This window comes from Stegodyphus dumicola, chromosome X2 (assembly GCF_044657685.1).
Source record: "Stegodyphus dumicola isolate Sdum_Otavi_A_Nest chromosome X2, ASM4465768v1".
NCBI lineage: Eukaryota > Metazoa > Arthropoda > Arachnida > Araneae > Eresidae > Stegodyphus > Stegodyphus dumicola.
The window spans coordinates 185,138,426-185,162,067 of record NC_140781.1 but is presented as its reverse complement, the minus strand read 5'-3'; the positions used below and the strand labels follow the sequence as shown (position 1 = coordinate 185,162,067).

The following is a 23,642-nucleotide window of genomic DNA, read 5'->3' as shown; positions in this document are numbered from 1 at the left end:
AAGCTGTACCAGCTTTTATATTTTGGAATAAACGTTCCCATTTAGGTCTTCCTTTAAGAGAGTAAATATCTCTACCTGAAAAGAATTTGTAGCGATCTTAAAGGGAGGGGAGGAAAAGTTAGCAAACCATTTTTGCTCGAAACAGAAGAAACTACTTCCAAATATGTACAGCGTAATGCAATTACTACGAATCGACATTAAGAAGCGCACTAACCCGCAATCATTAGCAGTTACACACTATTGAATGTAAGTATATCACAAAATCCATTACCTGATTGAAACCAAATTATAAACGAATTTCTTTCATGTTTTATAATTCTGTCATAGATGATGAATAATGTTCATTCAAAATTTTCCACGCATGTTGCTTGCAGTTTGCATATCCAGGCAAAGCAAAAAGGAAAAGTCCACCACAAGAACTTCTGAATTCAATATCTCTTCTACAAATGCAGCACTTGATCAAATAGATGGTTAATGTTTTCGAAGAAACAGGCTTAAACAACTAAGTTATTTCGAGTGACCCACAAGCTTTGCCTCGGAATACGCATTTGCTTATCTTAAAGACCACAAACACACATGGGAAATTTTAAACGAAGATGGTAAATTATTTACATTTGATAGATATTTCTGGATATAATAAAAATTTATCTACGAGAATGCATCTATACGCTAGGATCAAACAATGCAGTTTTGTAAGCGCTTTTATGCCCGATGTTACTAATATTTGATGCTCAATATTGCATTTCTGCGTGTCGATCCACAGCAATTAAATAATGCGTATAATTGATCATTTCCACTATCTTGCTTAGTTGTTAAATATGGTAGTCTTCTTAATTTTTCCCCTAGGAGGTCCCGCTTTTATTTTAGTCAGCATTTGTTCTTTACCAGACATAAATCTAACAAAAAATGCTTATTCTTAGACCGTTCATGCCGAAGGACATGCACATGGAGTTATTACTTGGGGTTATGACAAAGCATACGACGGCTATCTGCCTGAGAAGAAATGTTTTCGTGACGGTCTTTTTACGTTATTTACATTAGAGATGGGAAAAACACCCCACGAAGACAGTCCATTTACCGATTTGATACCAGGTTGAACAACATAGTGTTCAACAATTTTACTGCTCGGCCGCTGGTGAGTGAGTTTCCTTCGAACCCTGCATGCTAATACTACCAAATAATTAACACCATGTTCTAACTCAGTGACTATAATTAAATCAACTGGCTATGCACTTATTTTAGTTACATTAAATTATATGGTTTGGTTACTTGAAAATTAGGTAACTTTGGAACCTAAGTGACACTGACTATTATTTCTCTTTCCTTAATGAAATACTCAAGTAATCATCTTTCCATTTTTCTGAATTCCGTTTACTTTCTTTTACGTTTCTGTATCTTTTGGTACTTTTACAATATCGCGCACAAAATATCGCGAATATCAGTGGAACACATGAGATAAAATATTTTCTGTTTAGCCAAGTGGGTTGAGTAATTCGTAATACTTCTTAATTTCAAAGATTTGCTGCAACATTTATATAGGTTTCAATATGTAGGAAATATATTAAAGATTTAAAAAAAAAAAAAAAAAAAAGGAAATACAATACAATAGTTCTAAATTTCTTTGCATTCCTTTTGCTTTCTTTGTCAACATAATAATAATACTAAGAACACATAAAACAGAAAAAATTCTATATTTTTCCAGAATGTAGTACGTTAATATGGAATAGTACCCAGTGAATATGACATATGTTTTTTAAGAAGTCTTATTCATTGACCATCTTTTGTATAGATCATGTATTTTGTTAAAATCCTTATAAAGAAGTGATAATGTAAAACATGGTCAATATGACCTACGTTTAGCTGAATATTTTTTTTTTTTTTTTCAAATTAAAAATCAGTATTTTATAAAATCACTTAAATTTACTTATAGGATTTTTAAGGTTAAGTAGCATTTTTTAAGCTATAAATAATATTAAGATAAAATTCTTACCTGTAACTGGATTAATTTGAAAAGTCCCGTTAGTATTAAGAAGGCTGTAACGTAGCGATGCGTTATTCCCAAGATCTCTATCACGTGCTGATACTGTACCAACATGTTGGCCTTTTTCTGTATTTTCACGAACAGTAAATACGAACGTATCTTCCACAAATTCAGGATCATTATCATTTGCATCAAGTACCTGAACCTGAACAACAGTAGTCGCCGACAAAGGTGGACTGCCGTTATCTGCAGCTAAAACAATTAAGGAATATGAATCAGTGGTTTCACGATCCAAAGTTTCTTTCAGGTACAGAAATCCGCTATTGGGGAAGATACCAAACTTTGAAGCACTATCTCCTACATTTCCTGATAGCTTATATGTTAGCCTTGCATTGTTACCAGTATCCATATCGGTAGCAGTTACTTGGAGAAACTGTGAATTAACTGGTAAAGATTCTAAAACATTAACTTTGTATTCATTCTTTTCAAAAGTTGGAGCATTGTCATTCACATCTTGAACTTCCACCATTAAAGTTACATTTGATGATAACGGGGGACTACCAGAATCCGTGGCACTTAAGACTAAAATATAATGGCGACGCACTTCATAATCCAAAGGACGCTGTAACATTATACTTCCAGAATCTTCTCCAACAAGAAATACATTGTCAGGATTATCCAGTAGATGATAATGCACTTCGCCATTTCTGTTACTGTCAGGATCTTTAGCATGCACAACATATATAGGAACTCTTAAATCTGCATTTTCAGGGACGCTTATTTTTAAGGAAGTACTAGCAAAGCAAGGGGCATTATCATTGACATCCCATATAGTAACATTAACCTGAAAGGAAAAAAGGGGGGATTAGAATTATACGAGAGTAAGTAATATTTCGAAATATTTGTCACAGCGTAAATCTAATACATATTAGATATTGAAATTATCTAGAAAGTTACTAGTGTATATGTTTTTGTACTCCATTAGATGGAAGTGGAACTACTATTATAATAAAGGGGTGAATGACGTGTACATTTCGAGAATTGCTCTAATTGCAATTTTTTATCATAAAGATATATTTCAAAGAACTGCAAGCAAAATAATAATTTTATAGTGAAGTACACGAAATAAAACATACTTAGGAAAGCGAAATAAAAAAGTTTTAAAATTAAATCTAGGAAAAGATGCTTAATGAAGCAATATAATACATAGAAGTGTTCTTTTTAAGTTACCTGAGTATGTCCATAAATCGGAGGCCTTCCGCTAGTAGCTTGAATGTTCAGTAACAAAAATAAATGAGCTTCATGATCCAGTTTGCCTTTCGTTTTAATGGTTCCTGTCAACGGATCGATAGTGAAAAACCCTTCTGGATCTCCTGAATAGATAACATAACGAACAGGACCAGCTCCTGCAATAATTAAAATAAATTAATAATGATAATTTAAAAAATAACGATTAAGTGAATTTTATTAAAATAAAATAAATCCTAATAATTTGTTTACTCATTAATATAGCCTAGTTTTCATTTACAACATTTATTAGCCATTAAAAGAATAGTAATACTGCATTTTTTGATGTATTTTTCAAACCTTTGAATTCGTAACGTATTTTTCGGAAAAAATAATATTTAAGTATTTTTCTGTCGATACTAGTAGACTAGATACGTTAGACGGTGTGATTTAATGAGGAAATGAAGAAGTTTGTCCATGAAAGATAAAAGGGTACAGCTGATTTTCCTGGAGGTTTAACTAAGATATTAAAAGCCACTTCACATCTCAATTAACCTTCGAAAGAATTAGTATTATTTAAATTACAGCTAAACACTCGAAGGCTATCAGCTTAACGGCAGGGATGCCTTCAAGGAGGATTTTCTAAATTGGTTCGTACTTATGTTACGTAGAGAAACTCACGGAAAGCCATATAAAAATTAATTAGACTTATAAGAAAACCAAGTGAGTTGCTGATTCGGTTTTCTTTTTAGTTAATATTTACGTGCTATTTACAAAGAAAATTTTCAGATTGTTCGGAACATGCATGTTAAGTTCAAAATATAAAATCAAACACCCTTTAAAACAAACAAAAAAAAAAAAAAAAAAAAAAAACCACCAAATAGTAACGTAACCTTACGTTAAAAAAAATCGTGCATTTTTTGCTTTTCGATTGGTTAAAAAAAAACAGCACAGAAAATGCGAAATATAACGGGAGGAAATACCTAGTATTTAAATAATACATAAAACACAGTGATATATTGAATCAGTAGCGTAACCAGAAAATCTTTAAAATATGACAAAATCCATTTCGACAAGGATAAGAAGAGGAATAACAATATAAAAAGTTAGCTGAACAATATTTAATATAACACAAATGGCGATAACTATAGCAATACGACCTTAACTACAGTATAATTTTCATAGCTAGATATATTTTGTTACCGGTATTTCCAGGCAGAAGTACAAAACAAATACTTTGAGAACATGCTTTTTAAATAATTTGCTACAAGAAATTGCATATAAACTATTTATAACGGGATGTAATAGAAATACACATCCAACACAGGGCCCACCTCTGACTGAGTGACTTAAGTCGCGGAACACTGGTCGTTCATCACGATTTCTGTTTCCAGTGGTTAAGTGAACTAGCTTCATGGTGATTGTTTCGCCCACAAACCAGAAATGCGAACTAGTTTTCACTAGAAAGTGCTCTGCAAAGTCAACCCTTATCTTAGAAATTAAGCCCTCAAATGCTTTGCTATAATCAGTAATCCAACAACGATTTTTTAAAAAAAATTAATAATATGCCAGGTGAATTACGAAATTTATGGAAGCCTCCTTATTCCAGTAAAGTGTAAATTAATGTGAATCGTTATTAAAAGTTCTAAGCCACAAGCTATTTTTCTTTAGAGTTTTACTTTACACAGAATGAAATTATTGTGATATTGGACAGCTGCATAATAGTTCTAATTTCCGTTTATAAACAGTTTGACGGTTGTGTAGGTTAATTAAAATTGTGCGTGTAATCAGGATTAACGTGTTCGTTATGATGGCACAAACGGTTAAGATAGCAGCCATTATTCTGATATGCAGAACAGCTTTTAGTCTACACGGGTCTTAATAGAAGTGAGTATGAGAATACAAAACAAAATGTAGTTTGGTTATAATTCCATAAAACAGGAATTATTAAGCTCAAAATACCTTTTAATTTTTTTTGTTATAGATTTTAAAACAAATATATGCATGCATATAATTTTTTAATAATGTTTGCAACATTCTGATTTATATATTTTAAAAACTGATCTGTAAAATGAAAACAATATTCGGAGGAATAAAAGTAAAACATGTCGACAAGTATGAAAAATTGACACTGAGCGCCTTTCAGAATACGATGAAAAATGTTTACTTTGAACAATTCATAGCTATTTTAGAGAATAAATAAATGTTCCAAACGCTTTTTATAAGAGCGTTTTTTATAAGATAATTATTTTATTTAATTAGAAATTACCAAAATTAAACGAATTGTTTCAATGAAAAGACTTATTCAGTTCCATTATGTTACTGGAACATTTTCAAAATGATTGATTACATTATTCTAGTTTTCTCAAGAGGTCAAATGTTTGTAATGATGCTGAAATGATTTGTCTATTAAAGAATGCTATGTTTTTGATGTATATAATTTGTTTTGGACTCAGAAGTAATCAACTAATCTTTCCTCGTTTATAATTGATTATGTTTGTGTTATAATATAGAAAAACCGTGAACTATATCTCGGGTAATTGAATAAAACTGCATATTTTATTATCTTGAAAATATTATCTTGAAAATATATCCTTCACACTGAAATTTCATTAACTATATGTATATATATATATGTATATATCATATATTTATATATTTAAAGGGGGGAACTTTGCAGGTGGTTTTACGTTTTGATCCATGTGATCAAAAAGACTGACCTCCAGGAGTGACCTAACAACAGGATTGACCTCCTTTTTGGAGTTCGTATGGTGTGACATTTTTCCTTGAGTAAGAATTTACCTGAATAAAAATTCGAATTAACAACAGCATTAAAACAATCACTTTGTGCAACGTCCTAAACATCTCCTTTCCCAAAGTCTCAACACTAATGCTCATTGATAAAGTCTCAAGACGAAAGTTATAAACAAGGTTTCAGGGATATAATGTAGATAGAAAAAAATTTTCGCAATGATTAAGTGCATTAAATGCTACAACATCCATCAGAAGTCTGATTATATTTGACAGCGGAATACACAAACCAAAATTACTTCGCAATCTTATTCTCCTCTAAACACTATGTTGAAGGTGTCATTGAGTTTTGTTGTCACTTTACGAGTGGGAGGAAAGCTGCCCCGTCAAAGATTGTGTTTGCAAATATGGGCGGAGTAAAGGGGTGTAACTTAATCCTTACGCAAGATTATGATTTAAAAATGAATTTGTATGCACCTAAGAAACATGTGAATTAGTATTTTGCTTTAGTAACCTCGAAAGGAACAGCTGTCAAAACCCCGAGAGAAAGCAACTTTCTTGGAGTTTCCACTCTTTCATTCAACTGTCAGGTTGACCTGACTAGAAACAAATAATAAACAATTAGTAAGCAAATAGCGTTTAATGTAGTCTACGGCATCAAATCAACATCTGAGAAGTTGACGCTTATAGCAGTATGACGGAAATGTTTCTTTGGAGTTAAAGGCGAACTTTTTGAATTAATAATGTATGTATGAATCTGTATTCGTATATCCACATTAGAGGGAACATCAGAACCTGCGCTGTAAGTTGTTTAAAACAAGTGGCATGAACTGCATAATTGATTAAAAATTCATTCAAATATATTTTAAAAGACAGATTGCGCGTTTTAAGCTTACAATATGAATACTAAGATATGCCTTTAATTTGATTCCTTTAATAAATGCTCTCCTACCTTCAGCTACTGATGCTGTCGCTTAATTTCTTTTTGAAGTTCATGAACCGTATTTCCCTCTATAATTTAACACCTTAACCCTTTTACTGGCCCACCAGCAGCCGAGCGGTAAAAGACGGTAAACACTGGTAGTTCGGTCCAGGTTTCGAGTTCCGGCGAATAAGCTGGCTGCATGGACGTTTACGTGGTTTTTACCATTTGTAATGTGGATGCGAGCCAGTTTCGCTTAAAAAGACCTCCACGGGAATCCTTCTCTTTCCGTGTAGTTGCTAATGGCGGAGCACGATTGAAAAAAAAATACTGCGCCTTCTGCTGCAAATTTTGAAATTGCAAAGGGTTAATTAACAGAAAGAAGCACTATGGAAAAATTAATGAAAATATTTGAGCCCCTAGCGAATCAAATATTTGGAAAAAAATATCTGTAAGTAATATGTTGATTGACATGTAATTTTCGAAAACCTCTTTGCATGCAACTAATAGTTAATTCCATTGACGCCAGAATAAGCCTGGAAAATATATTTAGTTACAAAAATAGATGATATTTAACATCAGCTTGTGGACAAAAATACTCAATTTAAATGAGCTCTGAATCCATTTAAGAAATTTATCTACTCACTTCAAATGGAATTTGAAACAATTATTGGGTGCTAAGAACTGACAAAATGTGTACTAGAAATAAAAATAATAAAAAATAGACAAAATCCACTAATAATTACATTTTAACTTCAGCTTATTGTTCATAACTTAGGAACTACCAAAAATTATTTTCTTTTCGCTACAGAATATGCTGTTCTCCCAAATATTTTGACCGCTCATAATTTTGGAAGTTTCAGAAATTGTGCCTTATGAATATAATGTATCCTAATAATCACCCATAATTACAAAGAACAAAGCAGAAAATCAAAAATTTTCGAGGCAATACCTTTTAAAGCGTAAAGCCGTTTAATTAAACATCTTTTCACTTAACTCTGTTCCTAACACCTATATCAAGAACATATTTGTTAGACAATGTTGATATTTTGCTTTTTTCGAAAGGTCTTGTTTACTAGAATTCTGACATTGCCTGGTGCATTGTAACAGTAGGGTTCATTTTAATTTTCTAACCCGTTATTTTAAGTTAAATGACTTTCATATTAAGCCTCATTTCATTTCCCTGCCAGAATGAGAATTTCTACCATGTGCAATTTTCAAACTAAGTAGAAAGTGGGAAGTATTTAAAGGAAGGTTTTAGAGGGTGAAATCAGAGCGTATTAATGTTTGACGCACTAAAGATATTTATATGTTTTCAATAGCCCCCCATCCCCCACCCTCACAGTACCTTTTCTAATAAATTGGAGAAAGAAACGGCATTTCGAAGTTAAGCCATTTCAAGGATAATTTCTGAAATTTTAAAGTTCGAGTAAAAGTGTTGAATTATAAAGGTATACATCCTTCATGAACTAAGCAGAAATTAGGAAAGATCTCTCAAGGGTATTTGAAGTGCAGCAAAAGTCCCATATGTAGACAAGAGCTTTCGATTTCGACTCCTCTTTCGATTTCGACTCCTTGTCAACTAAAACTTTTACAAAGCGCTAATGGATCTGCCGTTCAGAAAACAGCCTTAACACTTTTGTTCCCGTTTGAGCCTTAAAGGAAAAGTTTCAGTAATTTTATTCCCAGTTGAGGCCAATCGGGATATACCCCCCCCCTCATTTCATCTGTAACACAGTTTGGTGTTTTTACACCCCTTCTATGAATAACAAAGCGTAAAGTCAGTGCTTTCAACGGCACAACGCTTTTTATTTTGTATTATTTTAGTAGAAACTCTTAACCTTGTTTTACACGTTTCCAGGATAAGTTACAAGGCAGCTTGTTATCGTCTCTCAAAAACCTTAACCATTAATAATATTTTATCATAATTTTGAAGTTATAATATAACTTTGTTTAATATCCCCTTTTTCAAAATTAAAATGCCGAGTTTTGAGAGCATTTCTGTACTTAGAAGTCTACAACATTAAGTTCGCAGTAAAAGATAACTTTGAAAACAATTTCACACAAATGCACTTTCCAATGTTCGCATCATTTTAAAAATGTCTAGTATATACTAGCCACGAAAATGGAAAATTTTCAAATGAGCTATATTTCAGTTTAGGAACAATAAATATATAATTCAGTTTAATATACCTAATTCATTTAACAGCCATTCGTGTTGAATTTCCTATCACTCTGTTATTTTAAGTATATTCATTTTTAATATTAAAATAAAAATAATGAAAACAGAAAAGTACATTATTAAAAAAAATTGTGTAGCAGAACATTGGTTAATTCAAAAAGACGACCCTATCTGCAGGATGTTGACTTTCTATGCAAAATAAGTTTTGTAATTAATTTTTCAATACAACAGAACTTTTAACGAACTAGGCGACTTAAAAATAATATACGTACTTTTTAAGAATATTACCAAGTTTATGCCGAAGGTCCATATAACAAATGTTATTTCTATATACTATGCCGTTATTATAATAAATAAATGATTCGCAGAATCATACAATATCTATCGCTGCTACAAAACTCTTTTAAGTAGCTTTAAGCTCAATAAAATATGAAACGCGGCTTAAAATACATTGGTCTTAAAATAAGATAGCATTGGTCTCCATTCATCTCCTTCAATAATAAAGATATCATAACATAATTAATAACATATGCGATAAAATGCCCATCAGATTTTGGAAGAGCTCATAAATTCGTATAAAGCATACTAAATGAATATTACTTCAATATTTCTGTACATCAGTGTACTCTACAGATTCCTATGTAACACCAGTCTGCTCTTATCAACAGAATGCACTGCAATTTCTTTACTGTTTAGAAAGGAATTTGGGAAAATACATACAAATCGTTAACTAAAATACAAACTACACTGTCGTTTTATTAAGTTAAAAAATGCAATAGTTACTTAAGAATGCAATAAAGGGAATGCATCCCTGATATTTATTATACTGAAATTTGTAACTCATTTCCTAAAATTTCACCACATAGCTTTTTGCTGAAGTTGATTGCTCAATTTTTAAAATTGTATAATAGTATGTCTAAATATTTTCCAATGAAAATTTTCCTATTTTTGAGATCCTGGACTGTCTGTTTTATTCTTTTGTCTATGGCACAATATTTCTTTAATCCCTTTTGAGTGGGAAAATTCATTTCCACTCCATTACGAAGAAAAAACATTATGCGTTTTCCTTTAAACGCAGAATAAATTCAGATACATTAGACCTACTTTTATAAAGTTGATAGAGACATTAGATTTTATTTTTTTTGGGGGGGAAGCAAGAGACGTAAAAAATGTACTATGCCCTTAGTGGGACTCGAACCTGGACCTCTCAAGGCCGATATATATTCTGATTCTGGTCCTTGTATAACGGAATAACAGTCCTCTTTTTCAGTTCTTCGAAACAGCTTTAAATTGATTTTCTTTTAATTAATATCGTGTCGTCTCTTCTTTCATCAGTGATTTCGCAAATCAATTCTATTATTTTGAGCTTTGTCTCTTCTTATTTTGCTTCCGTCACCAGCGTGAGAATTGCCTGAATTAGTTATCATATACAGAATTACACAATATAGTTACATAATATTTGATAATTACAGTCATCGTTTAAAAAGATTTGTAGCAAAAATTACGAAATACAGCTATTTTAAAAAAAATAAAATAAAAATAAACCGTGTTTTTTGAGCTTTTTGCGCAAACAATAAAGAATTGAAATTACTGATTTTAAACTTTTTTCGTGTTCCTCATGCCTCAAAATTAACATTAGGACGTATACCATTTCGTCAATAGTGAGTTTGGTAAGCATAAACAAATTGACGAAAAACAGCAAAATTTCACCATTTTTTCAAAATTCCGAGAGCGATACAAGAACGGAAGATAAAATTTTATGATTATTTTTTTCCATTTTACTTAGCTAGGCGATAAGCAACCTTTCCGCGGTAAGGGCTTTTTCGGCGCCCCCTCATATGTACGCATAGATACACATAACGGTATACACAGATAAATTTTCTTTACAAATTTCACGTAAACATCTTAGGTTGCCATTTTGCGAAGAATGTGTTCCTGACCCATGTCTAATTTTCGAAGTTAATGCAAAAAGCGAAGTTAGAGGTTAAAAGCAATATGACCATGCATTAAATTTCAATAAACCTTCAGTGCACTTAATGGAAAACTCGTATGCCGCGCGTGAATAAAAAGTCTGGCAAGATGAAAAGGGCGGCCGGAAGAGGTTCACATTTGAATGATATACAAGGAGGACAACACCTACTCCCACCATGAAAGTGTTAATGCAGATTTTGCAATCGCAGCACTAGTTTGATCTTGATAGAAGATGAAGGCCAGTCACAGAGTGACTTGTAGCAGGATATGAATATTGATAACTTTATTGTATAACTCGTTTTCACGCCGTTATACTTTTCTTTATCCTCTTTCCATCTTCTGTGTCAATATTTTGAGCAATTCATCAAATCAATTAGGAATCTTGACGAGCAACTTAATGAGGCGTGAAGAACAGGTGGGAACTCAGATCAGGATTTGCATTTGGCTATGTACTACATCGCCTTTTGTACGTGAAAATTTGGAATGCTCATAAAATACTTTAATCAATAAATTCAGTCTTAAGTTCAACTTACTTAGCTGAACGTTGCACATAAAGCTATGGCTAATAATACAAATATTACTTAAGATTCCGTTAATACTAAATTTTCTGACATGATTTTGCGGTCTCTGAAAGTTGACATACACATTCAAAAGGCTTCATAATTACATAATTGCGTTTTAGCACGTCGATTATGAGAAAATAAATCAACTGCTGCAAACCAGAGGCTTTTAACAACATTTTTTTGTTTTGTTTTATTCGTTACACTGTAATTACGGAATTCCTTCATTTTCCGTTTCTAATCTCTTACGTCTGTCTCTTATCATGAAAATGAAAACAGAAAATTAACTCTTTTTTTGAAACATGGCGCATTTTATGATAGAAATTTACTTGGTTATTAAGTGGTAGACTGCATGCTCAGGATGTTGTAATAGTCCATAGATGTGATGATGTAATAATAATAATAATCTTCCTTACGCAGGCTTTCAAGGTCTATGTAGGTCAGTAGGTCTTTTTGGCTCTAGACACAGATTTGAACTGTCAATCCCCTGTTTAAAATACACTCTCCTTTTATTTTAGCTATCTCTATTTGTCTGATGGCCACCAGTCAGTTATTCTTAACGCACAAAGATTACTATTTGTTTAGTATGAACTTAGTTTAAAACTGAATTGGGCAAGTATGTTCATTAATGGGTTACATAAACGTATGACATATAAGCGATTTGCGAAGAAGGTTATGCAATAAAATGTGAATGCAAATTTCCTAGGATTATATTAAAGAACTTTACATTTTACAGTTCAGTTAGCTAATTAATCATGGCAAAACATATGACCACTGTATTTTTAAGAAGACAGAGACTCTCACATAGAACTAAGGGGAACATGTCGCATTTAAAATGTACATGAGGAAAATCTTCCCAGATGGGCCCTTTCTTCTCTTTTACTTTATAGTCGAATGAAATGAATAGATTTTCAAATCAGTTTTGGCTCTGTTGTACAGCTTTCTTCACAGCGGGAGGTCAAAATCGCAGCTGTATAAAACAACAGTCTCAGCGTTAGGATGTTAGACATTTAATGCAATCTCAGTGACTACTAAATTCTGCCGCCTGAGCATTCCTGAATTCTAAAACATTTGCACCAGCTTTCGTGCCCGCCCTGATTCAGTTATTGGCAATAAAGATCGCTCGCTAAACAAAACAGCTTTTTTACATGCATATTCCCCAAAGATAACCACCATTCGCCTAATGAAAGCTATAATGGAAAAGTCTGAAATAATATTGAAGCTTTCTGTTTCTTCCAACATATGATTTTCATAAATTTTATTAACTTCAGAGCAGCCTGAGATAAAGCGAACTGTACCTGTTAACATTTATCGTAGCACTGAAGTTAATCAAATGAGAATGTCCAATTTGTTACTATATTACGCCATTCGTGTGGAAAATCTTATTTTTATTCAACACATTTTCTGTTGAATAAATTGAATAAATATACCATTTAGGAACCTATAAAAGATAAACAAACCTCCAAAGAAGTATATATCATGTTATTTATATTGATAAACAGAGATATAGATGAAAAAAATTTATAAATTTTCGCTCGTTTTCAGGTACTCCTCATTTGCCTTTTCTTTTCGGCAATGCACAAGTTAATTTTTCAAAGGAAAATATCTGAAAATCTCACCCAGATAGTTCACGTTCGTTCCTCAACTATGCTCAAGAGAAAAATCATATGAATACCAACATTCTTTTAAGAAGTCATCCGACTTAAGATATTTCAAAATTTGCTTGAGTTTTACTTGTAGTACTTACGTAACAATACGATACAGAGAGAGCAGATGCATTGCATCTCCTTGTCTCTGGCATCTCTTAAACGCCAAGATCACTTTTTTACGAATACCGGCAACATGCTGTGTATGTTGTCCAACGGATCGGCAGCAATCCAAGTCTTAAATTCACTTGTCCTCGATGCTAAAAGTCAGCTAGCTCGTTACCTATGCGTTATGTTCAAAGGTAATTTTTTCCTTGTTTTCAGCCATAGAATGCACTACCGAGGACAGGTAACTTTATTTTGGAACATTCTGTAAGCTAGCCTTCGCATCTGTTTTGTTACCGATGGTTCAATATTTCGTAACTCGTAAACTATGTGTTTCTCACTACACGCTTAGGGGATAGTTTTTGCTCAGTTTCGGCCAGAGAGCCCATACCTCACCCAAATTATTAACGAAAACAATTCCTAGTTTTCAGATCGTTTCATAAGTGGAAAGGAGATACATTTTTAATCAGACCAAATCTCTAATTTGCATAACTGCAATGGGAATAAATAGTGGAAAGAATACAAGTCATGAGCAGAACGCTGAATGCTTTTATTCAGAAAGCATTCTGAACTTGATTTTCATTAGTATAATATGCTTATAAGGTATTTCTCCCGCATTCTTAGCATGCCTTCGTGGTGTAACGGTCAGCACACTCGGCGCGTATTCGATAAGTCTTAGGTTCGAGTTTCGGTGAGGGCACTGCTCATTTTTCATCCATCCTGCTTTAAAAAATACCTAATGTCTCCACAATGGTGCCCGAACTAAAAAACGTGGTGGATGCTGATTCCCCACCTCCAGGATTTGGCTATTAGGTCCCCTAATCCCCAGTCGTTCTTTAAAAGCGGGAGTATATAAGGTATTCATCCTGCCTTCTTAGCATGACTTCGTGGTGTAACGGTTTGCACACTCGGCGCGTATTCGAGAAGTCCGAGGTTTGAGTCCCGGAGAGGGCATTGCTAATTTTTCATGTCTCAAAAGCGCAAGGTTTAGTGATTAAATTTTGATCTCTTAATAGACGAAATAACCTAATGTCTCTACATAAGGTTATTTCGTCTATTAAGAGATCAAAATTTAATCACTAAACCTTGCGCTTTTCTTTAAACTTCACTTATATAATTTGTTTTTCATATACTGCTAAAAAAGGTACACCAAAACAAAGAAATTCATGGCTTTATAAAGCTTAGTTCGCTATTTAAAAGGATATTATGTAACGATATAATATGGCTGATTATTAAATTATCTATTACACGCAATTATAGGACTTCCCCCTTTTCTTTTCTCAATTAACAGAATTCATCTCTTTATTTTTTATTAACATAATCGGATATTTTAAGAAAATAAAATGCATTTTTTATCTGAGTTTGGCACCTTAAGGCTATATTCTTTAGCATGTCGCTCAAGGAAACGTTACGGTTGTGACAATACTCTTTTTCGTCCTCGACAAATTCACGGGCAGTTTATTTATAACAAACAATTTACGTAAAATGCATTTACAAATTCAACAATTAAAAAAAAGCTAATGTATTTATATTAACAATATACGAGTAAATGTAAAGAATCTTTTTAGACACATACTTGGATCTCGAGTTGTAGCCACAACTGTCCCAATTACAGACTGAGGAGCAGCATCTTCTTGAACAAAGAACGTATACCTCGCTTGCTTGAATACTGGAGGCTGCTGATCTGAACTGATGACACTGATGTAGACATGGGCTCTGACATTCGTGACTAATCCTCCACCATCTTTCGCTGATATAATCAAATGATGCAAAGAATGCTCAGTACTCAAACTCTGCGTGACAAATATTTCTCCTAGAAATGAAGAAAAATTTACAGTTAAAATAAAATTTGCCTTTTTTGCTAATCTGCCACTGTTCTATTAAAATTCTCAAGAATACACACTGGTACATGAGCTACTTTATGTAAAAGAAGTGACAGCAAATGCATTGTAAATTTTTCCGCTTATGTGCTAACTAAATGCGTGCTTCGTTTTAAGGAAAATCGAATACCTGCCCCTATCTCAGAAAACAGAATTACCCGGAATGCTTGCAATTTTACAGAAAAATGTATGATTTCTGGTAATATGGAGTTCTCATTCAGAAAAACAACTTAGTGTTTCTTAAAATTTTTAACTAAACGACCTACATGTATGTACTCGTAGCGTTAACATATTTATAAATGTTATTTATCGTGATGCACATGCATTAAGTTGTTCTAAAAAACAAGAGAGGAGAAAAGGAGATTCTTAGAAGAAAACAATATGATAATGAAGTAATAAAAGGTAAACATGCGTAGCTCTTAACAATTAATTGATAATTATAAATTAATTCTCAATTAAATATAAATAAATATACAAAGGAAAAAAAAAGAGTACTTCAGAAGTCCTTGCAACCCTTCAAAAATTGCCTCCCGATCCACTGATGTGTTGCGATCCATAATTTGGGAACTGTTGCTCTTAAATTATCGGCAGTTAATTAATAATCCTCTAGGCTGGCTCAATATGTGGTAAAGCAAAACGAAGTTGCTTTTCAATAAGTTTAATACATGCAAAGCAGTAGCCTGATGAGTTTTTAGCTATTTGGCTTTAAACAGGCCAATGTATAGATGTTTAAAATTTGGATTTAAACAGCTATGCACGCCATTCAAACCTTCAGCTTAACTATGAATATTTGAAAAGCAGAAGGCAGGAGAAATGAACAGAGTAATGAGCATTGAGAAATTACAGTTCTGAGAAAAGGTTTCAAGGTATTAATTTGTCAATTAATAAAGTCTTCTTTGAAATTTTTGGGAGAAAGCAGCTATTTAAAATGTATTTTAACAATAGAGCGTGCTTTGCTGCATAGATTTAAAGCGCATATATACGCTAATTTACTGTCTGTGAAATTACCATGCAAACTAAAATGCTTCACTTAACATTAAGAATCTATTAATAAAGCATCGAACGTAACCCTCTTTCAGTTCCATTTCAATTTCTTGAAAAATAATAGTTATATCTAAGGTCGGGATTCAGTATCATGCTAAATTTGTAAGGTGTATTTTCTGGTTATGGTATGATGGAAAATGAAAACTAAAAATAAGCAACAATCGTTAAAAGAAAAGGTACGAATGTAAAAAGAGGAATTAAAGCATACAATTTACATATGATTTAGAGGTTGCATCGCCAAATGCAAGTAGGCAACCAAAATTAGCACGATACTGAATCCCGCAATTACACCAAAACGCCTTAGGAAAAGGTGTGCCGGACCTATGCGTCAGTGCATAAGCTGCGATATTTCCGTGTAATCCGAGATTGCCAAAGCGGAAAGCATGAGCCGAAGACACCATTATCACGATGAAATGCGTTGGAAGGCTCTCGGGATTTTGTCAGCTGGTGCAAGACAATCCGCTGTTGCCAAAGAGCTGAACGTGCATCGTAATGTTATCAACAGGCTGTGGAATAGTTACCAAAACCTGTAAAAGACAGGAATCTGGACGCCGGAAGATTACCACAGCGGCAGACGATCGCTTCCTGTTGCTATGTGCAACACGCCGTAGACTACTAACAGCATAACAGCTGGCGTCGCATCTCTGCCGCTGCAAGATGGCCCCATATCCTACAAAACACCGCCACGTAGACTGTATGAAGCTGGACTATACGTCCGGCGAACCGCAATTCGTATTCCTTTGTCCCTATCGCATGTAAGAGCGCGGCTGAATTGTCCCGTTAACATCGCAGTTAGACAGCAGAGCAATGGTGTACTCAATCTCTCAATACGGTGTACATTTCTCTTACATATTATGTACTAAGACAGAAGAGAAACAAGCCAAAGTAAAATTAGGAAAAGCAAGGTGTTGCTCAGTCTATTTTTATACATTATGTACTATTTCGGAGTTTCACTTCACTATAGTCTCTCTACTACACAATACGAATTAACCACGTTATAGTAATTGTATTAGGAGGATTGCTTATGTATGTTAAAAATACTGAAATATAATAGGACTATACTACGTACTACAGTTTTTAAAGTTTATTTCCAGTTTTTAAAGTGCGTAGAAATTACCTGTATGATGACCAATCTGAAACAGTCCAAGATCATTCCCAGAGATGATTTCATATGAAATTTCTCCGTAGGTTCCTGAATCCTTGTCTGTAGCAACAATTACCACTACAGCTGTAGATACTAGCTCTCCTTCTGGTAGACTGACATTGTATTCAACAGGATAAAAAACAGGTCTGTTGTCATTCACGTCAATTACTTGAACTTTAACCATTGCTGTTGTGCTTAATCCACCTAAAAAATTAAAATAGCAAGGTTAATACATAAAAGTTATTTACAATCCATTTACAAAACGTTAAAATTCAGCATTCGAAAGAAAAATCCAATCACAAGCACGTTTATAGAAACATACACTCCTGGCTGTTAAAATTGCTTGACCATGAAGGAAGCGCATAACAAACCTGAAATTTGCGAGAAAGATAGAGCGCAATGAGGTATGCTAATATTTTTCGGCATGCATTCATTACAGGCAAGAATAATGACACCTCGAAGCGGTATAAAATAGCAGACCGAAATGTCGACTTTTAATTCGGAAAGAGTATTGTATTTACTTTTAAATCCTATATCTTTTGTGTTGGATGTCGTGTTTTTCCTCGTGTAAGGAGGAGGAATTCATACCAATGAATCTCAGAATTCGATGGCGAAAAATTCGCAGCCGCCTCGGACTACGCATTAATGCACCGCGCAAATGCTGCTTGCATTGGTCGAGATCTAATATCTGTTATGAGAATTCCAGTCGATGGGTCCAGGAGTGTCATACAGAGCAATGTGCGGGATTTCAACGGCCTCCAATAACCAATACTTCAAACGACTGATCTCGTATCCGCATCGTTGTTAGGAAGCGTACATCTACATCACACCACAGGGATCAGTAAACTGGATGTGCTGTACAGTACCGTGTGTCCACATGTCTGGTGCCGTTACTTCTGCAACGCCACGGATTATCAGTAAGGTTGTTTTGGCGCTACAGCCTTGACTTCCCTTGACACTACGGCACAAGAATCAACCTCTACAGTGATTAGTCCAGCAACACAAATGGATGCATAAATGTTGTCACACTGCTTTTTCAGACAAATTCCGTTTTCGGTTAAAGTGTCATGATAATCGTATTTGTGTGTAGAGGCACCAAAGGCAATGAACGTTGGAAACTTAAATTCTTCATTATCACACCGGCTTAGCACCTACATTGATGAAATGCTACTCCTTTATTCTGTAAATTTCTCGTTGATAATTACATTTTTGAAATTTTAATGCAGCTCACTGTGACATCGCTTCCCGGGGCTTCGTCGTTGCACCTGTCGACAGGATCTCGACACTACATGTTGCCGACGTTGCCATACACTTCTTGAATATCAAAGCGTTGCCCCCCTGATTTGACCGGCACTTTCTCCAGGTCTCTCACATATTGAGAGATTTGGTCGATCACTGCACAGATAACGACACGACAACACCCAGCAGACCCTACGACAGATGAATTCCTGCCCAAAATTCTAGTCTCTTGGAATGCGACACCGTTAACTGCTATCCAAAGCCGGGCATGATGAAACATATCTTTAGGTTCCGACATATAGCTACAATTGTTGCCAGAGACTGATACTAAAGGCACTGCATGTTCTATAACTTAGAATAACATGAGATTTAATTATAATCCTTACATTCTACGGCAGTTGTAAAATAAATATGATTGCTGCTTTCTTTCAAGGTGTAATAATTTTAAATGGCCAAAAATGTATTTAAAAACAAGATTTTAATTTAACTCTCAGGAAGAAAAATTTTCATTATGTTACTTTAATTTCTAATTTTCAATATAATTTCTGATGAGAATTTAATTGAGGTTCATTCACTTATTAATATGCCGCTTTGACTAAAATAATAATATTTTTTATGTTTTTTACAGATATCTACAGAGATCTTAACAGACTGTGCACCTGATTTGTGAGTGATACTGGATTCAAATTTTATTAACTGCTCGAACATAAAATTTAACTTTTTTAAACAAACATCATTTTACGTGTTAATTATTTATAAGCTACTCAAAAAACGTTGCTACAAGGTATAACAGAATCGATGTTTACAACTTTAAAGGGTGACAGAACATGACAAAAATAAAACTTTTATGATACAAATAACGGTAGACTGTGAAATATGAACGCGAAAACATAGTAAGTACGAAAAACAGTATTGTGAGAAATAGCGTTTAATATTTAGAAGAATTTAGAGGCTTTTACTTGATCTGGAACTGGTCATGACTCCAAAACCCCTAACACACGTGATGGCAGTTATCACTATGTTTGAACTACAAAGTCGTGGAAAAGTTTAAACAATCTTTTTATTTAAACAGAATTTAGAACATAAATGCACTCTTTTGTGCTAACAATATCAGCTACAGCTCGTGGAGATGTAACTACACAGAACAGTCAAACTCAAGTTAAAACTTAAACTAGTAAAAAAAAAAAAAAAAAAAAAAAAATTAAATACACTCGAAGTTGGCATCGTAACTTTAAACGGAGAGTCAAAATCAAGGCATCGGCAATGATGTAACGCAAAGCCGAATACTTGCAACAGTCAGAGCTGGCAGGAACTAAACGTAGCATGCACGTGCAGGCCAGAAACATCTCTATCTTATAATTCCAAAGTCCTCAGTTTAAATCCTACCTATTTCATTTGCATTTTACTGCGAAAACCGGAAAGGAGAAGTCGTAAAAAAGATCCAAATCATAATAATTGATTAATTTAAGTAATAACACTAGAAACTTCAAGTAAACGATCACCGACAGCAATACATGCGTCACAACGTCAACGAAGTGATCGGCGTACACTCTTAAAATATACTTCGCAACTATACTAATTCCTGGAGACGAGATCTTTAGAAGAGTCAATCTGCGTCTCGTAAATGCAAACCATCGTCACTGTGATGCATGAATTGCAGTTAATGATCAAACATTTAAATAATTTTCGCAAATTTTCGTGATTAAAACGACTCTTTGTTTTCTAAGTTTTTCGTATTTACTGCGTTTTCGTTCACCTTTTATTCACCACACACAGAGTTCACATTACACCACGTATTGTATCACGAAAATTTTTTATTTTGCCATGTTTTATCGCCCTTTAAAGTTGCAACAGTCAATTTTATTACACAATGTATAAGTTTCTCATATGAGATGAATGATCGGTTTGCCATTTTAAGATTGCAATACTGCATTTTGAAAGCCACAGAAGATTAAACACAAAATTAACAAAGATTTTAAAGAAGGTATACAGATAAGTAATGTGTTTTATATACTGGGAAATAAAAAAGTTTCAGGTAAAAGAGAAAAAGAAAGCTAAGCTGTAAAGACGTGACAGAAGTTAAATTAACATTTTATAAATAAAATTAAAAGGTTCAAACACGAGAAAATTTTAGTTAGATAAATTAATAATTTGTTTTCATCAAAGGAAAGAGTAAAAGTGAAAGTCTTTCCCTGAAACTAGAGCATTTACCTCTTCGTCATTTTAGTGAAAAGAAAGGGGTTTTCTAGATGTGTTTAAAAATTCTTTTGAAAGTGAAATTAAAAACACATGAATTAGAGTGATGATTTACAAAACGATAAATTTACAGCTCAAACTAACAATTCAACTTCAACTCAGAAACTGAAATGTAAACGATAATTTTTAACGAATAACACATGTAACCGATTATTATTTACATCACAGTTTATAAAATGTTTTGAAACAAGCAAACCGTTTTTTAACGCTGCAAAATATGTGCCTGTGTCACTTAAGAAAAGTTAAAATTAGTAAAAGAAGATTCACATTCCACAGTGAATCATGCAACTTCAGTAAGGACACGATTTTTCTTAAGAATTTTAAGCAAATTTTTCTTTTGATGGAAAAAGTCCAGTTATCAGTATTAATAACCAATAAGATAAAGTTGAAATAGAAAAAAATTCAATAAAAGAACTTCAACAAATACCTCTATCAGTAGCCAGAACAGGAATTTCGTATGAATTGCGTGTTTCGTGGTCCAGCGGGCGAGCAATACATAAATCACCACTAACTTGCTGAATAGTAAAGTCATGCGTTGGCGTTCCTTTTCCAAATGTATAATTGACCATCGCATTTATTCCACAGTCAGGATCTGTAGCTTGCACCTGCAATATAATAAACATTTTTGAATAAATGTCTTTCATTTACATGATAATTATGCGTATGGACAAGCACATTATTATTATTATTACTATAGCTAAAGAAACCCAAATGCATTCATTTGAATAATAAACATAAATATATGAAATTTAAGAGGATTTTTGCAATAAGTTAACTTTAAAGTACGTCGTTAAAAAAATTCTCTAAATTTATTTTACGAGGAATCGCGAGACAGACAGACCCCGTGGGCGAAACCACTTAACACAAATTTCTTCTCAGACTCGATTTCCGTGAAAAGTGTTGGCTGTAGAATTTCTGATAGCTTCTAGGTTAAACATAATCATAAATCAGTCATCCTTCTTATGAAAGAAATCTAAAGAAAGCCCTCGCGTACTTTGTGATAATCAATTAACCAATCATTCGTTAATTAAACACTTATTTCAAATTTGAGGGAAGGGGAAAGCTAAATTCAAGGACATTAGTATCCTCGATTTCGTCTGCAAATAGCTTTACGGAAGTGAATAATAAGCTGGAAAAGGTTTAAAATCCTCTTCCTTTCTATCATAGGGATGTAACGGTTAACGGAACCACTCCATAGATATCATTTATACATGTGAAGAAGGAAGAGTACTGGAACTACAGCTGTAAGAACAGACGAAATTAATGCTTATAAACGCTTTTTAGAAATCACTTGCTCTTATCCGTTATCCTATTTTATTTTAATATGTATTTTTGACTCATAAACCTATTTGTCGAATGCGGATTTAACTTACTGTAATTTGGTAAGACAGTTTATTTCAAAAGGAACCGATTTATAGTTTATTAACAAATGCTAATAACATTGATACCAAATGTTAATTAAATTTTTAAAATACATTGGAAAATAATGGACTTTTTTTTTTTTTTTTTTTTTTTTAAAAGCAGGATACGGGAACAATGAAGAGTTACCTAGGCGAGACTCGAAGCCGGATCTCTCGAATACGCATCAAGTATGTTTCCAATTACACAACGAATGCGTGAGGAAAAGAGTGAGAAAATACCTTATATACTCCACCTTTTAAAGAGCAGCAGCTAGGGATAAGGGGTCTCAATCGCCAAATCCTGGTGGTGACGAATTATCGTCCACACCTTTTAGATCGGGCGTGCCACTAGTAACATCATTAGGGTTTTTTTTTTTTTTTTTTTTGTTGTTTTTAAAAGCAGGAGACGGGAAAAATGTGCAATGCCTTCGCCGGGACTCGAACCCTAGACCTCTCGAATTGCGTCGAGTGTGTGTCCAATTATACCACGAAGGCAAGCAGAAAGTAGAGAGAAAATACCTTACATGTTGCTCCTTTTAAAGGGCAACTAGGAATGAGGGAACCCAATCGCCAAGTCCTGATGGTGACGAATTATCGGCACGAAGGCATAGGAGAGCACGAAAGGAGGGAGAAAACACTTTATAAGTTGATCATCTGACGCCCAGTTCTTTTGAACATCAAAAGCACAAGTTCGGACCCTTTGTCTTGAATTTGGACAATTTGAGGAAAGAAACAATTTCTGGAGGAGAGGCATAAAAGTTTCTTGTTAAACTGAGATATTGTTCAATACTGTACATATTAGTACATAAAATTTAGCATGTGCTGACTTAGTCTCCTTGCTTGCGAGATTGCCTCTAGAGTTTCGAAAATTCTCTGTGCATATAATGAAGCTTCATAACAAACATCATGTACGGATATTGAATCGCAAAATCTTATGAAAGTCGGCAATTATTTGTCAGCTTTCTTCCATGTAACTGTCATATTCTGTGTGTCTTCTTCATCTTCATCTTCCCCTCTTCCTAATCATCTATCTTCCTTCCCAGTACACGTCGAATTATTTTGTCGTCATCTTGAGAGAGTGTGACGGGAACAGTCTACATTAATTCAAGACTGTATCTCCCTTTCATTAACACTAATGTTCTCCGAACATATACTAAATTTAGGATGTCAGACACGAGGGCCAATAGTGTTTTAAAACCAAGAGAATCTTCGGCACTCGACTCTCCACCTAAGAACATGATCACAGGCCACAGTGTACACTAAAAGCGGCATAAATAATGTTTTTTTTTTTTTTTTTTTTCATCTTTCCTGACAAAAAGCGTCTATCAATGTGA

At 33.7% G+C, this 23,642-nt stretch overlaps 1 protein-coding gene across 1 annotated transcript in view; it reads right to left on the bottom strand.

The window, feature by feature from the left end:
• The window catches only part of ds (dachsous cadherin-related 1), a 315,878-nt gene that overhangs the window by 40,632 nt on the left and 251,604 nt on the right, over positions 1 to 23,642 (bottom strand). The window contains exons 3-7 of the mRNA XM_035375983.2: positions 21,336 to 21,513; positions 17,387 to 17,617; positions 14,922 to 15,158; positions 3,212 to 3,387; positions 1,991 to 2,825 (exon numbers count right to left, since the gene is read on the bottom strand). Of these exons, the coding sequence (XP_035231874.1) occupies positions 1,991 to 2,825; positions 3,212 to 3,387; positions 14,922 to 15,158; positions 17,387 to 17,617; positions 21,336 to 21,513 (1,657 nt within the window). The remainder of the gene's footprint in view (positions 1 to 1,990; positions 2,826 to 3,211; positions 3,388 to 14,921; positions 15,159 to 17,386; positions 17,618 to 21,335; positions 21,514 to 23,642) is intronic.